Here is a 23812-nt window from a genome sequence, read left to right as displayed (position 1 = left end):
TAGTGTTTTGCAGTTGAGCGATTGTGGTTAGTATATGCTTTGAGCAACCACTTTATTCTTTGACATATGATACATATCTAATATCTAAATTTAATGAAAGGTATTAAATGTGACTTATTTTTATTTATTTTTTCTGTGTGTTATCAGACAATTATGGATTTAAGCTCCACCCCAACCCCTTTAGCCTCCCCCAAACAGTTGGGCCACCGACCGCCTATGCCTGGAAGGGTTTCTCACATTAGCATAAGAAGCTGAGGCTTTCAGTCTCCATGCGTGCACGGTTAAGCTTCTAAGTTATGCAAATACAGCAGGCAAGGTTGAAGCATTCCCAGAGCAACATATGGGAGGCTAGAGGGAAGCTGAAGCAGTTTAATAGTGCAGGGTTCAAGCTCAAGGAGGCTGCAGCACAGTGTACAGAGTAGGAAGAGGTTGTATGGAGGCATCCATCAGCAAATATTGTAGTAGTAGACATTGGTAGTCTATGTGGGTAAATGGGGAAACCATTTCTGGATGTTGACTTGTGTCGTGCTGGACAAGGTGGTCTTTTGGTTCTGTGGAGGTATCAGGGGATGTTAGGAAGCAAAAGAGATGTTGTCCAACACTGAATAAGTTGTAGCAAACTACCACAGCTTAGTTTCATTACCAGTAGTACCGGTGGTGATGGCAAACTATAGAATGAACTGTGGACAGACTTAGGGGCTCATTTTCAAAGCACTTAGACTTACAAAGTTCCATAGTAACCTATGGAACTTTGTAAGTCTAAGTGCTTTGAAAATATGCCTCTTAATGTTCCAGTAGGGCAATCACCCAAGAGTATTTCTGTGAGCTGGATGCGGTAGTAAGTAAGTGATCTAGAGAGTTTTTATCCACTTACTGAGAAGGTAGGGTCCTGAAGAGTGGACAAGGTCTTTATGATTGCACTGGTGTTGCGTTCTCGAGGGCCTTGGCATTCTGTCAGGTCTTCGAGGCAGGACTAGAGTTTGTGAGCCCTTTGGCCACTGCCGAGGAGCGGCAGGCAAGACCACCTCGAGACTGGAAACACAGAAGAGCAGTACTGGAACTCTGGACTGGAGTAGAACAAGGCAGGCAACTAGAACAGATGAGACAGGAACAGCTTCACCTGCACCTAGCCACCGTTCCTCCGGAGTTGAGCTCCGAAGTGCAGGCGGCCGGCAGGACTTGCAGGATAAGGCAGGAATTGAAGATCCAGAGGACCCACCCTGGGTCTGGGATACACGAGGGCGACAGAGCATGGAACTAGACTCAAGTGTGCTGCTGCACAGCCACTAGCAAGACCCAGAAGACAGACCAAGGAACACAAGGCATACAGAAGCTAGCAGGAGCAAGGACTAGGGCAGCAACACACTAGGCAGAACGGGGATCCGGGAATACCCACAGGGTAAACCCTCTAGCTAGGTGGAGACAGGATACAGGAATAATCACCCAGGAAAACACACTAGCCAGAAAGATACAGGATTCAGGATATACAAGCAGGGTAGGCACACAGGCTAGGCAAGGCAGGGTTCAGGGTAAAGAGAGCAAACCAGGAATAACAGGCCAAGGGTCTTGGGCAGGCAGCACAGCAAACAGAGTAACCAGGAAGAACAGGCCAAGGGTCTGAAGCCACAGCCATTCCACACACTGACTGGGGAACCCACAAAGGCTGAGGCTTCGCATACAGACAGAGAACAAACCCGGACAAAGGCTTCACCCCCAACCCAGGAACAGAGGCTTCACCCCAAACACAGGGTAAGCCAGGAACAGAGGCTTCACTCCAAACACAGGGTAAGCCAGGAAGGACCCGCAGTCCACAGACAGACAGTGGCAGGGAAGACCCCCCACGGAAGGGCAACAGAGACACAGACACAGAAAGAAACTGGGCTGGAACCCAGAGAGAGGCTAAGCAGTAGTGCAGCAGACACTTACTGACCTGGCCTAAGAGCATAACACTTATGCAAAGGCCCTGACTGCAAGCACAGCACTTCCTTATGAAGGCTCTCACTGATGAGTCACCAGCAGTAGGGCAGAAGCAGGAAGTACACAGACCCCCAAAGAGAGGCTTGACACACATAGGAAGTGAGCCCACAGGAAAGACAAGGTGGCAGCCATCTTAGATGCTGGCTCCCTAGGGAGGCATAGCCCACACAGGTGAGGTCTAGTGAAGCAATCAACACAGAGACTAGAGACAAGACAAACACAGAAGCCAGCAGAGCTGCTGACCCCCAGAAAGAAGGTAAGGCTGAGGGTGGTCACGGCCACAGACGTGACAACTGGGAAGTGTTGTAGGAGGCAGAAGGCCTCCAATTATTTAATATACAGAATTAATTCCTCATATTTCTGGACAGAGAGAAATGAAGGTTTCTCTCTTTCTAAATCATGGGAAAAGCTTGCTGGAATAGCAATATTACTCTCTACCCCTCCTCTTGCCAAGTCAGGTGATTGAACCTGATTGCCCAGGATCTCTCCCATTGAATATGGTCAGGCCTTAGGGAGCTCAGGAGACAGAATTCTTTCCCATGCCCTTTGAAGTAAGGCTACTTCAATCCAGGAGAGAATTACCCTTTTTACAACTATGAGAGGAAAACCAGGTAACACCTTATTTCTTTCTCTGCCTAGAACAATTAGATCAAACACTATATTTCCCTGTCAGACAGATCTCTGGAGTCAACAGTAATAGTTCCATTATGCATTTCCTTGAACATAAGAGAACCTATGTTATGACATAAACACAGGGTCTGAGCTGACAGAGAGAAATCTATCACCTCTATAGGAAAGTAGTTAACTCTTGCCGCCTCTTTTTAGAATTAGAATAAAAATAAGAATAAAGGGATATACTAAGATAAATAGATCAAAGGTTCTGAGAAATATATTCTTGTGTGAGAAAAGCTGTAAAGATGAATAGAAGAGATATAATATCCAAAACATTTGGACAAGAGACCAACTGCATCTTCAAAGGAAATGTAAACAGATGCTAGGTATTTCTTTATTGACAGGAGCCTGACTGACTGTAAGATGCTAATTAAGGGGGTGAAAGAAACCCTCCTCCTTCCTGTGCTCCTTTTGTATTGAAAGGGAAAAGAAACACTATATAATATTTCTCTGCCAGATAGGAGGTTGGTTAGTGTACATCTCTTTTGGCTCCCAAGCCAGAGAGTTTGAAAGAATGTCCTGTTCCCATTTTCCATTGTAATTTCATTTTCTGTAATATGTTCTTCTCTTCTATTCTATACTGTATCTATATTTCTCCGAGGACAAGCAGGCTGCTTGTTCTCACGACTGGGGTGACGTCCGCGGCAGCCCCCACCAACCGGAAGAAGCTTCGCGGGCGGTCCGCACGCAGGGCACGCCCACCGCGCATGCGCGGCCGTCTTCCCGCCTGTGCGCGACCGTTCCTGCCAGTCTTGTTTTTTCCGCGCTGGAGAGAGTTGTGCGTCGCCGCTCTCTCTTGTCAGCCCCGGAAAACCGTCGCGTTTTTCGCGAATTTCTTATTTTTTTGTTTGTTTCTGGTTCCTGCGCGTTCCGGACCTTTTCTTTTCTTGTTAAAAAAAAAAAGAGTGAACGCGCTTGTTTTTCCTTCGTTTTCTAGCGGGGGTGTCGCGTTGCGGCCTTGTGGCCGCGCGGTCGATTTATTTTTCGAGGTGTGATTTACCGCCACCATCGACGACTTTAACTTCGCCGACGCGATTTTTCCGTCGATGTCCTCGAAGGTCCCGAGTGGATTTAAGAAGTGTGGTCGGTGCGGCCGGCCTATCTCGCAGACCGACACCCACGCTTGGTGCCTCCAGTGCCTCGGGCCAGAGCACAATATCAAGTCGTGTTCTTTGTGTCTTGGTCTCCGGAAACGGACTCAGGTTGCGAGGCAAGTTCTTCGGGACCGTCTTTTTGGAACTTGCGCGGCCCCTCGACGTCGACCTCGACGGCATCGGTATCGACGGCCGGTTCTTCGGTACCGGTATCGATGTCCGCGAAATCGGCACCGATGGATGGCATCGACCCCAGGAGCACAGGTCCCGTCTGCCTGCCGGTCCTCCGGTGATGGTAGGGGTGAGAGGCCGCGTGGGCAATCGGCCCCAGTCACTCCCTCTGCCCATGGCCCTCGGGACCGAACCCTGTCTGACCCAGTCCCTCGAGACCGAGGGGGATCGACCTCCTCCTCCTCCGTTCCACCGGGCGCCGATGACGGGCACCGCAAAAAAACAGAAAAAGCACCGTCATCGGTCCCCATCGGTGCGCCCAGCTCTCGGTGCCGGCAAGGAGTCGACGCCGAAGCGTCAGCGTCGAGAGGAGAGGTCCCCCTCGGTAGTGGAGGTACCCACGCGTCAGGGTCCCAGCACTTCGGTGCAGTCTCCTGGACCCGAGCAGCTTCCGGCACCGACACCTCTACCGGCTCCCCGTCTTTCCCGACAGCGGGTCTGGACGAGTGCCTCCGAGCCATCCTTCCGGGGATCCTGGAAGGGCTGATGCGCCAGGCTGTGCCGGCGCCGGGGGTGCTTGCGCCCTCGGCGCCGTTGACTGTGGCGCCGGCGAGCTCTAGCCCGGTGCCGAGGCCATCAACACCGCCGCCGCTTGCGGCGCCGGTCTCGACCGCCACGAAGGTGGAGTCGACGTCGATGGAGGGAGCTTCGTCCCCGCCGGCACGGGAGTCCACTGCTCGACGACACCGAGGCCTCGGTGCCTCGACGTCGAGCCGGGCCCGGTTAAGGACTTAGCTACATGAGCTTATGTCCGATCCCGAGGAAGAGGCCTCATGGGGGGAAGAGGAGGACCCCAGATATTTCTCCTCAGAGGAGTCTGTGGGCCTTCCCTCTGACCCCACGCCTTCACCAGAGAGGAAGCTCTCACCTCCTGAGAGCCTCTCCTTTGCCTCCTTTGTAAGGGACATGTCCATTTGCATTCCCTTCCCCGTGGTCTCTGTGGATGAGCCGAGGGCTGAGATGCTCGAGGTCCTCGACTATCCATCACCACCTAGAGAGTCCTCCACGGTGCCGTTGCACAATGTCCTTAAAGAGACACTGCTCCGGAACTGGATGAGACCTTTATCTAATCCCACCATTCCCAAGAAAGCAGAGTCCCAGTACAGAATCCACTCGGACCCAGAGTTAATGCGGCCCCAATTGCCCCATGACTCGGCGGTCGTGGATTCTGCTCTCAAGAGGGCACGGAGTTCGAGGGATACCGCCTCAGCGCCCCCGGGGCAGGAGTCTCGCACTCTGGACTCGTTTGGGAGGAAGGCCTACCAATCTTCCATGCTCGTGACCCGCATCCAATCTTACCAGCTCTACACGAGCATCCACAGGCGGAACATTGTGAAGCAACTGGCGGACCTGGTTGATAAGCTCCCGCCGGAGCAGTCCAGGCCTTATCAGGAGGTGGTCAGGCAGCTGAAGGCGTGCAGAAAGTTCCTGTCCAGGGGTATCTATGACACCTGTGACGTGGCATCTCGTGCTGCGGCCCAAGGTATAGTGATGCGCAGGCTCTCATGGCTGCGTGCCTCTGACCTGGACAACCGCACCCAGCAGAGACTGGCCGACGTCCCTTGCCGGGGGGATAATATTTTTGGCGAGAAGGTCAAGCAGCTGGTGGACCAACTGCATCAGCGGGAAACCGCCCTCGACAAGCTCTCCCACCGGGTGCCTTCAGCATCCACTTCAGCAGGTGGACGTTTTTTCCGGGCCCAGCAGGCTGCGCCCTATGCTTTTGCCAAGCGTAGGTACACCCAGCCGGCCCGAAGGCCTCGACAGGCACAGGGACAGCCCCAGCGTGCTCGTTCTCGTCAACAGCGTGCGCCTAAGCAGCCCCCTGCGCCTCCAAAGCAAAAGCCGGGGACGGGCTTTTGACTGGATCCACGGGAACATAGCCGCCCTCAAAGTGTCCGTGCCGGACGATCTGCCGGTCGGAGGGAGGTTAAAATTTTTTCACCAAAGGTGGCCTCTCATAACCTCCGACCAGTGGGTTCGCCAAATAGTGCGGTGCGGATACGCCCTAAATTTGGCCTCTCTTCCACCAAATTGTCCTCCGGGAGCTCAATCCTTCAGCTCCCATCACAAGCAGGTACTTGCAGAGGAACTCTCCGCCCTTCTCAGCGCCAATGCGGTCGAGCCCGTACCACCCGGGCAGGAAGGGCAGGGATTCTATTCCAGGTACTTCCTTGTGGAAAAGAAAACAGGGGGGATGCGCCCCATCCTAGACCTGAGAGGCCTGAACAAATTCCTGGTCAAAGAAAAGTTCAGGATGCTTTCCTTGGGCACCCTTCTGCCAATAATTCAGAAAAACGATTGGCTATGTTCCCTGGATTTAAAGGACACATACACTCACATCGCGATACTGCCAGCTCACAGACAGTATCTCAGATTCCGCCTGGGCGCACGGCATTTTCAGTATTGTGTGCTGCCCTTTGGGCTCGCCTCTGCCCCACGGGTGTTTACAAAGTGCCTCGTGGTGGTGGCGGCGGCGTATCTATGCAAGCTGGGAGTGCACGTGTTCCCATATCTCGACGATTGGCTGGTCAAGAACACCTCGGAGGCAGGAGCCCTCCGGTCCATGCAGTGCACTATTCAACTCCTGGAGCTGCTGGGGTTTGTGATAAATTACCCAAAGTCCCATCTCCAGCCTACCCAGTCTCTGGAATTCATATGAGCTCTGCTGAATACCCAGACGGCTCAGGCCTTCCTTCCCGAAGCGAGGGCCAACAACCTCCTGTCCCTGGCTTCGCAGACCAGAGCGTCTCAGCAGGTCACAGCTCGGCAGATGTTGAGACTTCTGGGTCATATGGCCTCCACAGTCCATGTGACTCCCATGGCTCGTCTTCACATGAGATCTGCTCAATGGACCCTAGCTTCCCAGTGGTTCCAAGCCACCGGGAATCTAGAGGATGTCATCCGCCTCTCCACCAGTTGCCGCACTTCACTGCTCTGGTGGACCATTCGGACCAATTTGACCCTGGGACGTCCATTCCAAATTCCACAGCCCACGAAAGTGCTGACGACGGATGCATCTCGCCTGGGGTGGGGAGCTCATGTCGATGGGCTCCACACCCCCAGGGTCTGTGGTCCCTCCAGGAAAAGGATCTGCAGTTCAACCTCCTGGAGCTCCGAGCGATCTGGAACGCACTGAAGGCTTTCAGAGATCGGCTGTCCTGCCAAATTATCCAAATTCGGACAGACAATCAGGTTGCAATGTATTACATCAACAAGCAGGGGGGCACCGGATCTCGCCCCTTGTGTCAGGAAGCCGTCGGGATGTGGCGTTGGGCTTGCCAGTTCGGCATGCTCCTCCAAGCCACATACCTGGCAGGTGTAAACAACAGTCTGGCCGACAGGCTGAGCAGAGTCATGCAACTGCACGAGTGGTCGCTTCATTCCAGAGTGGTACGCAAGATCTTCCGAGAGTGGGGCACCCCCTCGGTGGACCTTTTCACCTCTCAGACCAACCACAAGCTGCCTCTGTTCTGTTCCAGACTTCAGGCACACGGCAGGCTAGCGTCGGACGCCTTTCTCCTTCATTGGGGGACCGGCCTCCTGTATGCTTATCCTCCCATACCTTTGGTGGGAAAGACCTTACTGAAGCTCAAGCAAGACCACGGCACCATGATTCTGATAGCGCCCTTTTGGCCCCGTCAGATCTGGTTCCCTCTTCTTCTGGAGTTGTCCTCCGAAGAACCGTGGAGATTGGAGTGTTTTCCGACTCTCATTTTGCAGAAGACGGAGCGTTGCTGCACCCCAACCTTCAGTCCCTGGCTCTCACGGCCTGGATGTTGAGGGCGTAGACTTCACTGCATTGGGTCTGTCTGAAGGTGTCTCCCGTGTCTTGCTTGCCTCTAGGAAGGATTCCACTAAAAAGAGTTACTTTTTCAAGTGGAGGAGGTTTGTCGTTTGGTGTGAGAGCAAGGCCCTAGAACCTCGTTCTTGCCCTGCACAGAACCTGCTTGAATACCTTCTGCACCTATCAGAGTCTGGCCTCAAGACCAACTCAGTAAGGAATCACCTTAGTGCGATTAGTGCTTACCATTATCGTGTGGAAGGTAAAGCCATCTCTGGAAAAGCCTTTAGTCGTTCGATTCATGAGAGGCTTGCTTTTGTCAAAGCCCCCTATCAAGCCTCCTACAGTGTCATGGGATCTCAACGTCGTCCTCACCCAGCTGATGAAACCTCCTTTTGAGCCACTGAATACCTGCCATCTGAGGTACTTGACCTGGAAGGTCATTTTCTTGGTGGCAGTTACTTCAGCTCGTAGGGTCAGTGAGCTTCAAGCCCTGGTAGCTCATGCTCCATATACCAAATTTCATCACAACAGAGTAGTGCTCTGCACCCACCCAAAGTTCCTGCCGAAGGTGGTGTCGGAGTTCCATCTTAACCAGTCAATTGTCTTGCCAACATTCTTCCCCAGGCCTCATACCCGCCCTGCTGAACGTCAGTTGCACACATTGGACTGCAAGAGAGCATTGGCCTTCTACTTGGAGCGGACACAGCCCCATAGACAGTCCGCCCAATTGTTTGTTTCTTTCGACCCTAACAGGCTAGGGGTCGCTGTCGGGAAACGCACCATCTCCAATTGGCTAGCAGATTGCATTTTCTTCACTTACGCCCAGGCTGGGCTGGCTCTTGAGGGTCATGTCACAGCTCATAGTGTTAGAGCCATGGCAGCGTCGGTGGCCCACTTGAAGTCAGCCACTATTGAAGAGATTTGCAAGGCTTGCGACGTGGTCATCTGTCCACACATTCACATCACATTACTGCCTCCAGCAGGATACCCGACGCGACAGTCGGTTCGGGCAGTCGGTGCTGCAGAATCTGTTTGGGGTGTAAATCCAACTCCACCCTCCAGGACCCGCATTTATTCTGGTCAGGCTGCACTCTCAGTTAGTTGTTCTTTGTAGGTCAATTTTCTGTTGTATCCTCGCCGTTGCGAGGTTCAATTGACCTGGGTTCTTGTTTTGAGTGAGCCTGAGAGCTAGGGATACCCCAGTCATGAGAACAAGCAGCCTGCTTGTCCTCGGAGAAAGTGAATGATACATACCTGTAGCAAGTGTTCTCCGAGGACAGCAGGCTGATTGTTCTCACCTACCCTCCCTCCTCCCCTTTGGAGTTGTGTTTTACTCATTCCTTGCTTGTCATTCAACTGAGCGGGAACGGTCGCGCACGGGCGGGAAGACGGCCGCGCATCCCCGGTGGGCGTGCCCTGCGTGCGGACCGCCCGCGAAGCTTCTTCCGGTTGGTGGGGGCTGCCGCGGACGTCACCCCAGTCGTGAGAACAATCAGCCTACTGTCCTCGGAGAACACCTGCTACAGGTATATATCATTCACTTTATTCTTTATTTTTCCTAATCTTGGGAAAATAGAATAAACTTGTGTTTTCCCCCAATGGAAGCTTCCTTGGTTCTGTTCTTTGTTATTCGTTTTAAAGGCTTAATCCACCTGTCAGAGTTTCTTAAGGTACCAGTTGAGAGGATTGTTTTGCGTGAGTAGTGCTGGCTGAGTAACGGCTCTGGAGCGCAGCATGAAAGGCGCTAACAGAAGCTAAGTGAGGATAATCCTTGGTGGTGGTTATGCCTTTTTGATAATAGCTCAAGGTGAGAAAATGTCAGGGACCCATCTCTGTGTGTCTATGCTCCTCTGAGAGCACACATAAGCATAATCGATGGAAGGTGAATAAAGGAGCCACAGGATGAACACTGCTGCCATCGTGCCAACAGTTATTTGGAACAACAGTGTGAACAGGATGCTGCACAGGGTTTAGCTGTCCTGAAAGAGGATCTGAGAAGCTGTTGGGAAGTCTGCTTTTGTGGTGGTAGTCCGGGTAGAGCAAGGCAGAGAAAATATTGTGCCCACCCACTTTGGGCTCAGGCACATCCAAAATTGACTGTTTGGCTTACGCCACTGAGTTGTGTGGTCATTAGTGGCTAGTTGAGCGTTTCTTTCTACATATTGTGCCTGCAGTTTGTTCTGTCTCTCACAGCTGTTATCTGTATTCGATGCTATGATTTAAAACTCGACAAAAGATATTCAAACATAAAAATAAAATAAAATCTTTAAATCAAAATAACAATACTTGAAAGCCAAAACACAGATAAATTCACAAAAGTTTTCATTAAGTAAATCCTTAATTTAGATCGAAACTATAGCTCTGTCACGGAGGATAGCTGAAGGCTTTGGTTCTTCAGCCATCCTCCTTGACAGACATTGCCTGGGGTAATTATCCCTTTTGCATGGAGGACCCTGCACAGACCCTACTGTCCCTTAGAAACAGAGGTCATGGAAGGAAGGAGTAGGGAGAGGATTTTTAGATTCTGCGGTTTGGATACCCAAAAGTCCAGCACCATTGTGCATAAGTGCCCAAACAGCGACACCCAAATGTCTTTGATTTAAAGAGTCAGGTCTTCAAGTCCTTTCAGAAAAATAAAACCAGTACTTGAGTATTGTGTAAATCCGTTCGCAGTGTGTTCCATAGAAAAGGTCCAGTATAGCAGAACATTCTTTTTCTAGTAGTAGTCAGTCTAACAGTGCTTAATAAGGGTAACTGAAACAAGGATTTCTGTAAGGAATGTAAATTTAAGGAGCATATCCTTCGAGTCTTGTTTTATTGCCTTTGTAAAACTGAAACATTTCAATAAAGTTTCTTTTTTTTTTAATGGTATAACATGTCCTACAATCCCATTAGTATTTATGTAGTTTCATCTATATACACAGCGCTGTAGGTGCGTAGAAGGTTTGCAAAGACATGAAAGTGATATGATTATCCAATAGAAATAGTGATTTTAGATGCAGACAGCTAGGATTCTTTAGGCCCCTCCTTCAGGCAGGTATGTTAGTTTTCTTCTAACAAATTACATTTTTGGCCTATGAATATGGTAGTTCCATTCCACATATAAAGATATGAGACCTAAACAAATTAACAAGATTCCCATTTAGAGTGAACAAAAAAGAGGCAAACGGGACTGTTGAGACAACTCGGACAGAATTTACAATGTAAGTGAAGAGAATAGTGAAAGCCACAGGTGACAGTTCTGTGAATGCTTGAGCACCCCTAATGTTAAGCATTCTGTTCAAGGGAGGGTAGTTTGCATTGAGCCTGGCAACCCCAGTTGTTTTGAAAAGTTGTCTCCTATTATAAAGGTCAGGCTGCTTAAACTTCAGAGTGCATAATAGGGTGTAGTTTGCTGCAGTTGTATCAGATTAAAAGAACCACCAGTAGAGGATTTAAGAGGAATGACTTGAATGGTTAGAGCATCGTGTTGAGAACCAGGGAAACCAGGGTTCAAATCCCACTATCGTGCCTTGTTAGGCAAGTCATATGGTGGCAATCGTATAATTAAACTCCTGCATTTACATGCCCCTTGTATGTGTAAATATACAGAATACTAGTACTTTTACAGGTAAGTGTTCACTTGCATGCATAAGTGCCAGTAGGGTACCTAGGGGCAGATGCTCAAAACTCTGGCACTGTTCAGTACAGCGCTGGAAAAATACCACCTCAACAGCGCTGCGACAGCTCCCTAATGCTCAACGCTAATGACATGCAGATATAGGCACAATGTCGGCGCTGAGCATTAGGGAGCTGTTTCGAGCTCTGCGGGAGAATTGTGCCTGGGCATGCACAGGGTCCAACTACCATATAAGGGCTACAATCAGTCTAAAGCAAATGTTGCAAGCTCAGTAAGCTTTGTGCACCGGGCCCTAAATCCAGCAGAGATTTTCTCACAGGCCCCTTCAACTCAGTTTCTCTTTCTTCAGCTAACCCCTCACTCACTTTTTTTTTCTTATTCTATCCTGACATTTATATCCCGCTTAAATCAGCTATGGAATCAAAGTGGGTTTCAAAACGTCTAAATCCATATAAACATTATAACGTTATAATGTTCAAATACGAGAATCGGCAAACCCCTTATCACATTCCGTGCCCCCCCCCCCCCCCCTTACACACACACCAGCTTGGTTTCACTTCCGCTCTGTTCACCTTTTCACAGCCCAAGTCTCTTCCTTTGGTCTCTTTTTCCCTTGTCAACCAGTGTTGCAGCAGTCAGAACCTGTCTATCCTTCTCCCTCTCCCTCAGCAGAACTATCAGACTCTACTCCATCCCCTTCTTTTCTGTTCTTTTCCCAGTCAGGAGGACTTCTTCTGGTTACTCCCCCAGACCCTTACAGTGGTATATCTCCTAGCCAATACCTTCTTTTACAGCTAGCCTCTCCTCTCCCAGCCCCTCTGTCAATTTCTCTCCCAGCAGCTCTCTCACACCCCTTGCAGGTCAGACATTCCTTAGCCAGCCAATAGACTGCATGGGGGAAAGCCATAACTGAGGAGAACAAGAAGGTTTTAAGATGGTAGACAGCATGAGCCTTTCTTGCCCATTGTATGGGCTGAAACCAGTGGACGGAGCTTGCTGCCATCTTTGTCCAACACAATAGCAATTGCCATAGAAAACAAGATTTTTCATTCTCTCTATTGGGAGGGGATCGGGGGGGGATGTAAGGGGAGTTTTTGAGGGTCTGTGAAGGGGGGAGCAAACGAGTTGCTGGCTACTCCGCCACTGTCACCGAGACAGACCATGCTGCAGGGAGGTCTGCACTCCCCTGTAGCCCCGCCCAGCTTGGTGACAGCAGCAGCTCGTTTCCTTCCCCTCCTTCACAGACCCTTCAACACCCCCCCCCCCCCCCCCATGCCTCTTACATCTCTCCCTCCTAACATAATGCAAAATCTATTTTGCTATTGTTTTCAATGATGTTTGCTATGTTTTGGACAAACCAAGATGGCTGCTGTTGGAACCATCTTCAATTTTTTGACGTCATGCCGTCGCTGGTTATAAAACCCCCTTGGAAGAGACGCAGCCTTCTTTCTTGCTTTCTCCTGCAACTCTACATCCCGAAGTACTCTACTGTAGTGCTAGAAAGAATATTGGGAGTGCGCTGGCATCCACAGAGCTGGCACCTATTACACTGGTGTATGTAGGGGTATGTATATGTAAGGTGTGTCGACACTGGGTTCCACTAGTATTCTATATTGGAATCTGGACAATCAGAAATCATTATAGAATAGGCTTTTGCTGTGAAGCATAGTGGGCACCACTGATGAAAATTGCCCCCTTAAACTTCTGATTGTAAGCCTCCTGGGGGATAAGAAAATACCTACTTCACTTCAGTGTAACTTGTCTTGAGCTACTACTGAAAAGGCAGAAGATAAATCCAAAGCCAAAAAGAATGTGTGTTGGGAAAGAAGCAGGATTTGAAAATGTGAGCATAGAAGTCCTCCTAGTGTTACTGGTAAATTTCATAGTTCTGTTTGTCAAATGAAGGCTGAGAATTTTTGATGTGCAGTGGTGTGGAATGTGGGAAAGAGCTTCATTTTAATGTTTGTCTCAAGAATTTGGAAAGGGTCATAGTTCATGAAGCCAATGGGCCAGAACATTTTGATACAATTTCATTCCGTAATCAGACAGCCTCTGTTTAATGAAAGATGCCAAATGAATTGGTTTCTTACAGTAGTTGTTTGAAGGCCATTGTCTTTTTTGTTTTTGTTTGTTTGTTTATATGTTTAGGCCCTTCCATGTTGAGCCTACCAATATTGTATGTATAAATGGTGAAGATCCACAGAGAGTAACAGCACAAGCCTCTGCAATGAGTACACGAATTCATTACTATGGAAGACTTGCTTCCCCATCTGAGAGAGCACTGGTAAGCAGAAAGCCTGCTTTGGTAGGTTTGAGGAATTTGGGACTATGGGGTGTGGGTATGATTCATTACTGTGCCTGACCTGAGGAGTTGCTGTCCTGCAAAGACTCATAAAATGTGGTGTTTCCAAAGAATCAGAGCCCAGTGTAAAGCGAACATCAAAAAGATATTTTCCATTTCAATTTGTATTACAAAAGGAAACCATGGATTCGTCTAGAGATCCCCCAACCACAGGGTAGTTTGTAGCTTCCTATGCTGAGGGATTTAAGAAGTATTGAAGTCCGACTTCATCTAAGTGTAGTCGAATGGATTTTCATGGCTGTTGAGTCCAGTCTTTATCAATAAACTCTTGCTGTGAACTTTTGTTGAGCAGATTGCCATGAGACTGGAAGATGGTGGTATCTTTGAACCCACTTAGGATCTTAACGATCAGGCCACAACATACCGCAGCTGAGCGAGTGATGAGGATATGGAGTAGAGTGAAAAGTGACATACAGTACATGGCAAGAAAGCAATTTGACTCACATTCTGATCCATGTCTGTTGCAAAAGAAATACAGGATCTTAATACTTTTGTGCTGTTTCTCACTTTATTACATCCAAAGGGTCATTGTGTGGAGCAGAGGTTGGCTACTTCTGCATCTTCAATTGTCTTCAAGATCCAAACAGCTGTTCAAGAATTGATACAGTATCTCTGGTGCTGTTTGATTTAAAAAAAAAAAAAAAAAGTAGGATAATGAAAACAAAAGATGAGGTTTACAAGTGTATAGTGTCAACCTTTTCTGTCAACAAATCCAGTAGCTTAATGTACAGAAGACTCAACATGGCCATATTTTGGCAAGTGTGCCTGTGTCAGGAGTTGTAATGCCTTACAAAAGATGAAGATAAATACAAGATATATATATATATATATATATATATATATATATATATATATATAAAACCAGCATAAGTAATATATATACAATATCGATAAAACGATATGGTAACATACATACTAAAATTACAAAAAATGGTGTGCAAATGTTCACATGCGTTATCAATTAATATTAAGAGAAATGAACATATGAAAAAATGAAGGTTACATTAAAAGTATATTCCAATTGTACATAAAGAGCTGATATTACAAATGGATGCAATATGAATAAAAATAATATAAAATACATTGCAATGGTATATAATCAAAGGAATACTATAATAAAAAGCACCTCCAACGTTCTGAAGCTGACTCCGTGGCTTCAGTGAAGGGTTCGTAACCGTGTCACATCTCTCTCTGCCCCGCCTTCGCGTCAAAACGTGATGACATCGAGGGCGGGTAATCAGAAGGCAGGACTGAGGGAACGAACTCACCTCCAATGTTCTGAAGCTGACTCCATGGACAGCCAGGGCTTTCAATAACGCCGCTGCTGCTTCCACGGAGCTAATCTGGGGACACAGTACAATCGCTGGGTGACTGGAGGGGGGCAGGGGAGAGGAGAATCGCTGCATGGCTCGAGGGGGGGCAGGGGTTACAGGAGAATCGCTGGGTGGCTGGAGGGGGGACAGGAGAGACAGGAGAATAGCTTGGTGGCTGGAGGGGGCCAGGGGAGACGAGAATCGCTGGGTGGCTGGAGGGGGAGGCAGGGGAGAGAGGACAATCACACACACTCTCTCACAGACACACTCGCACCCAGTCTCTCTCTCACACACACTCGCACGGTGCTGCCAACCACGCAGAGGGGGGTAGAGGTAGGCGGTCCTGATACCACAGGGGAGGAGGGGGGGACGCAGAGGGGATCCTGAGACCAGGGGGGGCGTCCTCAGACCAAGGGGGAAGGGGGGAGGTATCTCTGTCACACACACACTCTCTCACAGTCAGTGTCTCTCTCACTCTCACACAGTCTCACACTATGTCTCACACTCACTATGTGTCAGACAAGTCACTCTCGCACTCGGTCTCACACACACTCCCAGTCTTACAGAGAGTCTGTGTATCGCTCACAAACTCTCTCACACACAGTGTATCTGTGTGAAACATACTCTCACAGTCACTGTGTCTCACATACGCACTCGCACACACTCTCATTCAAACACACACACTCTCATTCTGTCACACGCACACTTGCACCCAAACTCACTCTCTCTCTGTCACACACACACTCGCACATTCACTCTCTCTCACACAGTCACTCTCACACACACACTCCAAGGAAAACCTTGCTAGCGCCCGTTCCATTTGTGTCAGAAATGGGCCTTATTTACTAGTAAATAATAACAGACCACAAGAAGAGAAAACAAATATTGTATGCATATTTGATTGAATTTTTTGACTGGGCAACCAGAGAATTGGATAAAGAATGAGCGCTAGATGTAATCTACTTGGATTTCAGCAAAGCCTTTGACATGGTCCCTCCTAGAAAGCTCTTGAATAAACTTGAAAGGCTAGAGTTAGGCCCAAAAGTGGTGAATTGGGTTCGAAAACTGGTTGACGGACAGATGCCAGAGGGTGGTGGTCAATGGAATTCACTTGGAGGAAGGAAAGGTGAGTAGCGGAGTGCCTCAGGGAACGGTGCTGGGTCTGATTCTGCTCAATATATTTGTGAATGATGTTGCCGAAGGATTAAAAGGTAAGGTATGCCTTTTTCCGGATGATATCAAGATTTGTAACAGAGTGGACATCTCGGAGAGAGTGGAAGGGAAGGGAAATGGGACTTGATATACCGCCTTTCTGAGGTTTTTGCAACTACATTCAAAGCGGTTTACATATATTCTGGTAATTATTTTGTACCAGGGGCAATGGAGGATTAAGTAACTTGCCCAGAGTCACAAGGAACTGCAGTGGAAAACTTGAAAAGGGATCTGCAAAAGTTAAAATAATGGCCTAATGTTTGGCAATTAAAATTTAATGCAAAAAAGTATGAAGTGATGCATTTGGGGAGTAGAAAACCAAGGGAGCAGTATGTCTTAGGAGGTGAGAGGCTGATATGCACAGAAAGGGAGAGGGACCTTGGGGTGATGGTGTCCGAGGACCTTAAAGCGAAAAAGACAGTGTGACAAAGTGGTGGCCATAGCCAGAAGGATGCTAGGCTGCATCGAGAGAGGCGTAACCAGCAGAAGAAAGGAGGTGTTGATGCCCCTGTACAAGTAGCTGGTGAGGCCCCACCTGGAGTAGTGTGTTCAGTTTTGAAGGCCGTATCTTGCTAAGGATGTAAAAAGACTAGAAGCAGTCCAGAGGAAGGCAACAAAAATGTTATAGGGCTTGCGCCATAAGATGTATGAGAAGAGACTGGAAGACCTCAATATGTATAGCCTAGAGGAAAGAAGAGATGGGAGCTGTGATACAGATGTTTAAATACTTGAAAGGTATTAATTTAGAAACAAATCTCTTTCAGAGAAGGGGGAAATGATAACACTAGAGGACATGAGCTAAAGTTGCGGGGTGGTAGATTTAGGAGTAATGTCAGGAAATTCTTTTTCATGGCGAGGGTAGTCAGTGCCTGGAATGCCCTCCCAAAGGTGGTGGTATAGACAAAAACAGTGACGGAATTCAAAAAGGCGTGGAATAAACACAGAGGAACTCTGTTTAGAAAATAGATGGTAGAAAACAAAACAAAAAAAAAACAACTTTAAATGGCTGCAGGGGGTGGATGTGTGAGTGACACTTGGATGGCTACTCCGGCTGCCAAGAACCAAGGCTGGTGCCAGTCAGACTTTGTAGGTCTGTTTCTGTATATGGAAACTCAGTTTAGGACAGGGGCGTATCTGCGTGGGGCCTCAGGGGCCTGGGCCCCCGCAGATTTCGCCCTGGACCCCCCTACCGCTGCCAACCCTCCCCCTCCGTTGCTCGCCTACCTTCGCTGGCGGGGGACCCCAACCCCCGCCAGCCGAGGTCCGCGTCCTCCTGCCGCTGCCGGCTGCCTTTGGTCCTTTAATTCTTCCATTGAAGCTGGCGCCGACGAAAGTTTCTTTTGAGTCTGACGTCGCTGCACGTTGTACGTGCAGGACGTCAGACTCAGAAATTGTTTCTGAGTCTGACGTCCTGCACGTACAACGTGCAACGTGCAGCGACGTCAAATTCAAAAGAAACTTTTTCGTCGGCGCCAGCTTCAATGGAAGAATGAAAGGACCAAAGGCAGCCGGCAGCGGCAGGAGGACGCGGACCTCGGCTGGCGGGGGTTGGGGTCCCCCGCCAGCGAAGGTAGGCGAGCAACGGAGGGGGAGGGTTAGCAATGGCAGCGGCTGGGGGGAGGGGGATCGGCAATGGCGGCGGCGGCGGCGGGGGGGGGGGGGGGCTATAATGTGCCCCCCCTCTCTGGCCCTGGCCCCCCCTACCGCCGCAGTTCAGATACGCCCCTGGTTTAGGATAAGCTGGAAAGGGCTGAAATAGCAACTTTAGTAGGTGGAACCAAGGACAGTGCTGGGCAGAATTTTATGGTCCGAGTCCCGCAAATGACAAGATAGATTTGGTTAGGCTGGAGTGGGCTTAGATGGCAATTCCAGTAGGTGGAACGTAAGTATAGAGCCGGGCTGACTTCTTCGGTCTATGTCCCAGAAACGCCAAAGAAAGACTCTTGATAAAGTATATAATATCACATTCATTGTTCATTTTAATCATGAATTGATAATGAGTGTGACTGTTGGGCAGACTGGCTGGACCGTTCAGGTCTTTATCTGCCATCACTTACTATGTTACCTTAACATTTCATACTTTGGTTATAGTCAGTGCATGTACAGCAATAACACTAAATATATCTTAAGAAGATAAAAATTGTATAATCAAACAATGGTGAATGGCAAATGAACAGAAAATAATAATCTCTGTCCGTGGTTACCAGGATACTGGAATTGAAGCTGCCATACAGACAAATATATAATAATGAACCGATAGGTTTGATAGGTATATATATCTATATGGTTGCAAAGATACTTACAAGAATTATATGTTAAAACTGCCGCGCAAGAAAGTACAGGAGAAAAATGTAGGGCTTGTCACTCAGTGATGTGGATTCGTGCCAGTGGTGTATAACTTACAAAAGAAAAAGTTGTGAGTGACACAAATACAGTCAACATTGTGCCCATAAAATATACTATGCTAATATAAATAGCTAAAACAAACTGCACGAAACCCAATAAGTTGTCAGTGCAATAACAGCCAGACTGTTAATATATGAAAGAAGGTGATATAAACCGAATGATTTAGAGTGCTTGCCTTCTCATTCAGTAAAATGGACATATCTGACAAAAATGGCATAAAGGTGTATAGGGAAAAGCTGATATGGAAGCAAGAAGAGTAAAAACTTAACGATTAGCGGCAACAGCACAGGGAAACATGCAGCATCTTGCATGCAAATAAGGGAAAACGTGCCTGTGTACAAGGTACAAATGTGGTGTTTGGTACCAAGATGCTGCCAGTACAGGATAAAAAGAAAACCTGCAATATATGTGTGTGGGAAGTTTGTAGTAACCCATATAAACAATTAAAAGCAATATAAAAGATGAGTGGAAGCATAAAGTACTATGAATAAATAGAAATTAAAATGACTTTTATTATCACATAGCCAGTACTATTAGTACGCAAAGTGTCTCACAGAGATGTAAAACTATTGATGGAATCTTGAATATTAATGGAGTTAAAAAGTAAAACAGAAGATGGTAAAAAGCGAATTAATTTGAGCATGTATTAACCAAATGATAATGGACACTAGTATCTGTAAAATGTAGCATCTATTAGGAGGCATTCATCAGTAGGGATTTTTTTTTTTTTTTTGTTACATTTGTACCCCGCGCTTTCCCACTCATGGCAGGCTCAATGCGGCTTACGTGGGGCAATGGAGGATTAAGTGACTTGCCCAGAGTCACAAGGAGCTGCCTGTGCCTGAGGTAGGAATTGAACTCAGTTCCCCAGGACCAAAGTCCACCACCCTAACCACTGGGCCACTCCTCCACTCCACAGCAATATGGGGCTGTTAATCGGTAATAAACCATAAAAACCTAAATAACACTAATATGTTGCAATGCCAAAACAGAGGTCTGCCTTGAAAAATAAGGGTAGAAAAATCTACAAACACCCATAGTCTATCTCGGAGTTCAGGCCAAAGGGATGGAGAGTATTTAATAGTGACTTCTGCTCCTCTCTGTTAAGCATCATTTCAGTGTTTTTCTGATGCCATCTAGTGGTAACTCACTGACAAATAATTTTATATCTTTATATTTCCAGTGTTCTGTTGAAGGTGCAGAATTAACTTCTCAGTTAATGCAGCTCCTGCAGGGCCGCCGAGAGGGGGGAGGGGGGGGAATTGCCCAGGCCACCAAGGAGGGCCCGGCGCCTGAGTCTCTCGCCCTCTTCTCCCAGGCTGCTGGCGTCGCAGTTCCGTCTCCACCTGCCTACCCTCAGCTCCCTTCTGTCTGTCGTTCGACCCCCTGCATTAAAAAAAAATCTCTTGCCTCACCAAGTTGCTTCATTTCTTTGAAGGCATGAATAAATATGTGGATAAAGGTGAGCCTGTTGATGTAGTGTATCTAGATTTTCAGAAAGCTTTTGATAGTTTCTCATATATGCTAGACCTCATGGACCTGCCTCCCAGAAATGCTAAAAGATCAGCCCGCACATTTCTTAATCTACACTTCCCCAGCTGCAAAGGAGTAAAATACAAGCTAACACATGCGACCAGCTTTTCCTACATTAGTACGCAGATGTGGAATGCACTTCCAACTAATGTGAAAACAATCAACGACATAACCAAGTTCCCCAAATCTCTGAAAACCTATCTCTTCAACAAGGCCTATGACGAGAACCCATAGACTAATTATACACTTCACCACTCCACCCTCACTCTGAAAATCAAAATTCTATAACAGTTTGCTTAGATCTTTCCTGTCATACTCGATCTCTTTGTAACACCAATTGTATCTTCTACCCTGGAATGGCGATATAACAGGTCTTTGTAAGCCACATTGAGCCTGCAAATAGGTGGGAAAATGTGGGATACAAGTGCAATAAATAAATAAATAAAATAAGAGACTCCTGAAAAAAAGTCATGGGATAGGAGGCAAGATACTGGTATGGATTAGGAATTGGTTACTGGACAGAAAACAGAGGGTAGGGATAAGTGGTCATTTCTCTCAATGGAGGAGGGTGAACAGTGGAGTGCCGCAAGGATCGGTATTGGGACTGGTGCTATTTAATATATTTATAAATGATATGGAAATCGGAATGAGTGAGGATTACATTTGTAGATGACACAGAAATGTTCAAGGTTGTTAAAACACGTGCGGACTAGGAAATATTGAAAGGACCGTAGGAAATTGGAAGACTGGGCATCCAAATGGCACATGAAATTTAATGTGGACAAGTGCAAGGTGATACACACATTGGAAAGAATAATCCAAATCATAGTTACCCGAAGCTAGGTGGTGTTGTAGATAATATGCCAAGCTCTTCTGCTCAATGTGCGGCGTCAGAAAAGCAAACAGGATGCTAGGAATGATTAGGAAAGTGATGGTGAATAAGACCAAAAATACTATGCCTCCGTATCGCTCTATGGTGCGACCTCACCTTGAGTACTTTGTTCAATTCTGGTTGCCATATCTCAAAAAAGATATAGTAGAATTAGAAAAGTTTCAAAGAAAAGCGACCAAAATGATAAATGGGATGGAACTCCTCTCATATGAAGAAATACTAAAGAAGTTAGGGCACTTCAGTTTGGAAAAGAGACAGATGAGGGGAGATATACGTAATTGAGGTCTACAAAATCCTGAGTTGTGTAGAACAAGTAGAAGTGAATCAATTTTTTACTCATTCCGAAAGTACAAAGACTAGAGGACACTCAAGTTACATGGGGAGGAAATATTTTTTCACTCAACGCATAGTTACCCTGTAAGCTCTGTACACAAGGGTTATACCAAATCCCTAATTACAGGACGTGAAACATTGCTTGCCCCTGACAGTGCAGACCACCACCAGATTTGGTATGTACCTTATGCTTCTCCCATCTGTCCATCAACATCAAGAGATCAATCAAAAAAACACTGGAATACATTAGAGAGCCATCCATGTTTTAGACACAAGAACATAATCAGTGCAAGAAAATATTCAATACATTTTACAGGCTTAAAACACACTTTCTTCACATTGCCTATCCACCATCAGTTGGTCTTGTTTCTTATGACCTCCTGGATAACCACCTGTAATTCCACTGTTCCCTCCCTCAACGTTTTTTAATGGTTAACATATTTTATTGATGACACGACACAGAAAAACAGGTCCAACCAGAAAGTAAAAATACACCATAAACAGTAAAACGTATAGGAACTGGAAGGAGCAAAGTATACAGATATATAACCAAGGGCCTGTCATCAAAGCATTTTTCTATTAAAAACTTCTATCCCCCACTCCTACCCATCAATAAACCTCTCAGAACCAGTATGAAAGTGAGTCTAAGGACCATGGGGGAAAAAAACACTGGGGCCATCCCCAAGGAGACCAGACTAACCCCTCACACCCCTAAGGAGTTCACTACAAAGCTACGGGCCCACAGTGCCAAAGATTGGATATACGCCCCCCAGATGAAGAGAAAACATTTTTTTCCACCAAGGGGAGGAACCTGCTCTTCAACGTTCCAATAGCATAAGGTTGTGAAACCTGTTACACCAGTGTTAGTAGTCTGGAGGTGCCGCACTCGTCCAGACGCTCAAAATAACCTGCTTGCCCAAAATGCAAGTTTTGCGAATCAATTGTTGAGCATTCGTACTTTATAATGCAAAAAGTTCATATTCATCCAAAAGAGCTGCAAGGGGGGGAAATTGAGATTCACGAGCCCAACAGGACTTCTAAATAATGGAAAACAGTAATCCAGAATCCCTGAACCAGTGGACAGTCCCAGAGAGAATGAAAGAACTAACCTGGCTTCTGCTGACACTTTGAACAAAGAGGCATATCAGTACCTCCCATCATAAACACTTGGGCCTTGGTCAAGTATGCTGTATGCAATACCTAGAATTGACATTCCTTGAGCTCCCCATTCACTGCCAATGTTGGTATACGGGATGACAATTTGACAAAATCACGGGAGAGATTGGGGTGTCCTAAATCGTGGGCCCAACAAAGTCTAAGAGCTATCTTTCTGAGGGGAGACAAGTGTAAGCGCCTTATAGAGACCAGTCACCAAAAGTATATCTCCCAGAACCGATGCAAAGAATGTTCGTAGGTGACGACCGTGTTTAGCCCTCAGTGCTTCACCAATTAAAGTGCCGATTTAGTGGGACAGCTGGGCATAAGCATAGGTATTACAGAAATCCTATACCAATACCCGGCACCCCCAGACTCAACAGGGATCCTTTTATTATTCAAAGCGTGCTCCAGTCTTGTAATTCCCACTGATCTAGCGGTAAGGGCTTATGCGCTACATGCACGATTACGGTCGGCGCACGCCAACTGCTGATTAACGCCGGAAATGCACGCAGTAGGAAATAAAAAAAATAATAATTTGCCCCGGCGGTATGGGTGCGCACCAAATACAAAATTACCGCCAGGGGGCTTGCTAGCCTGGTAGTAGTCACATTTTGGCATGCACTGCACGCACATAGAGACTGCCACTCCTTTGCAAAAGAGCCCTTGAGTGACAAGCACTACATTTTTCTCCTGCACTTTCTTGCGTGGTTTGCATGGCAGTTTTAACATACACTTCTTGTAAATGTTAGTATCTTGTGAACCATAGATAGAGATAGTGTTAGTTATGAAATCCATCAGTTTATTATTATTATTTATATATTTGTATGGCAGCTTCAATTTTAGTATCCTGGTACTCACGAACAGAGAAACTGCACTGAACCCTGGAAAGGAGATTTTAGCGGTATACAAGAATTGATTTGAATTTGTCATTCACCATTATTTGAGTATACAACTTTTATCTTCTTGGTCTCCTTAGAAATATTGTGTTATTTCTGTATATGTAGTGTTTATAACCAAATCGCCAAATGTTAAGGTATGCATATGCATACAATATTTGTTTACTTTTCGTGTGGTCTGTTATTATTTATTCCTTTGATTATATACCATTGCAAAATATTTTATATTAGCATTGGAAGGAGAAGGCATAGCATCTTGTGGTTTGGGAGGCAGGGCAGTCCAGAAGCTATGTTCACTGTGCACTTGCTGTCTTGTGCTCATAAAGA

General features: G+C 47.1%; 1 protein-coding gene across 4 annotated transcripts in view; it reads left to right on the top strand.

The window, feature by feature from the left end:
• SLC38A9 (solute carrier family 38 member 9) overlaps positions 1 to 23812 on the top strand; it is a 247993-nt gene that overhangs the window by 106697 nt on the left and 117484 nt on the right. For all 4 annotated transcript variants that reach the window (XM_030193131.1, XM_030193132.1, XM_030193133.1 and 1 more), the window contains one exon: positions 13529 to 13664. In XM_030193131.1, coding sequence (XP_030048991.1) covers positions 13529 to 13664 — 136 coding nt within the window. The remainder of the gene's footprint in view (positions 1 to 13528; positions 13665 to 23812) is intronic.

The sequence above is a fragment of the Microcaecilia unicolor genome, chromosome 2 (assembly GCF_901765095.1).
Source record: "Microcaecilia unicolor chromosome 2, aMicUni1.1, whole genome shotgun sequence".
NCBI classification, from domain to species: domain Eukaryota; kingdom Metazoa; phylum Chordata; class Amphibia; order Gymnophiona; family Siphonopidae; genus Microcaecilia; species Microcaecilia unicolor.
This window is presented reverse-complemented; position numbering and strand designations above follow the sequence as displayed.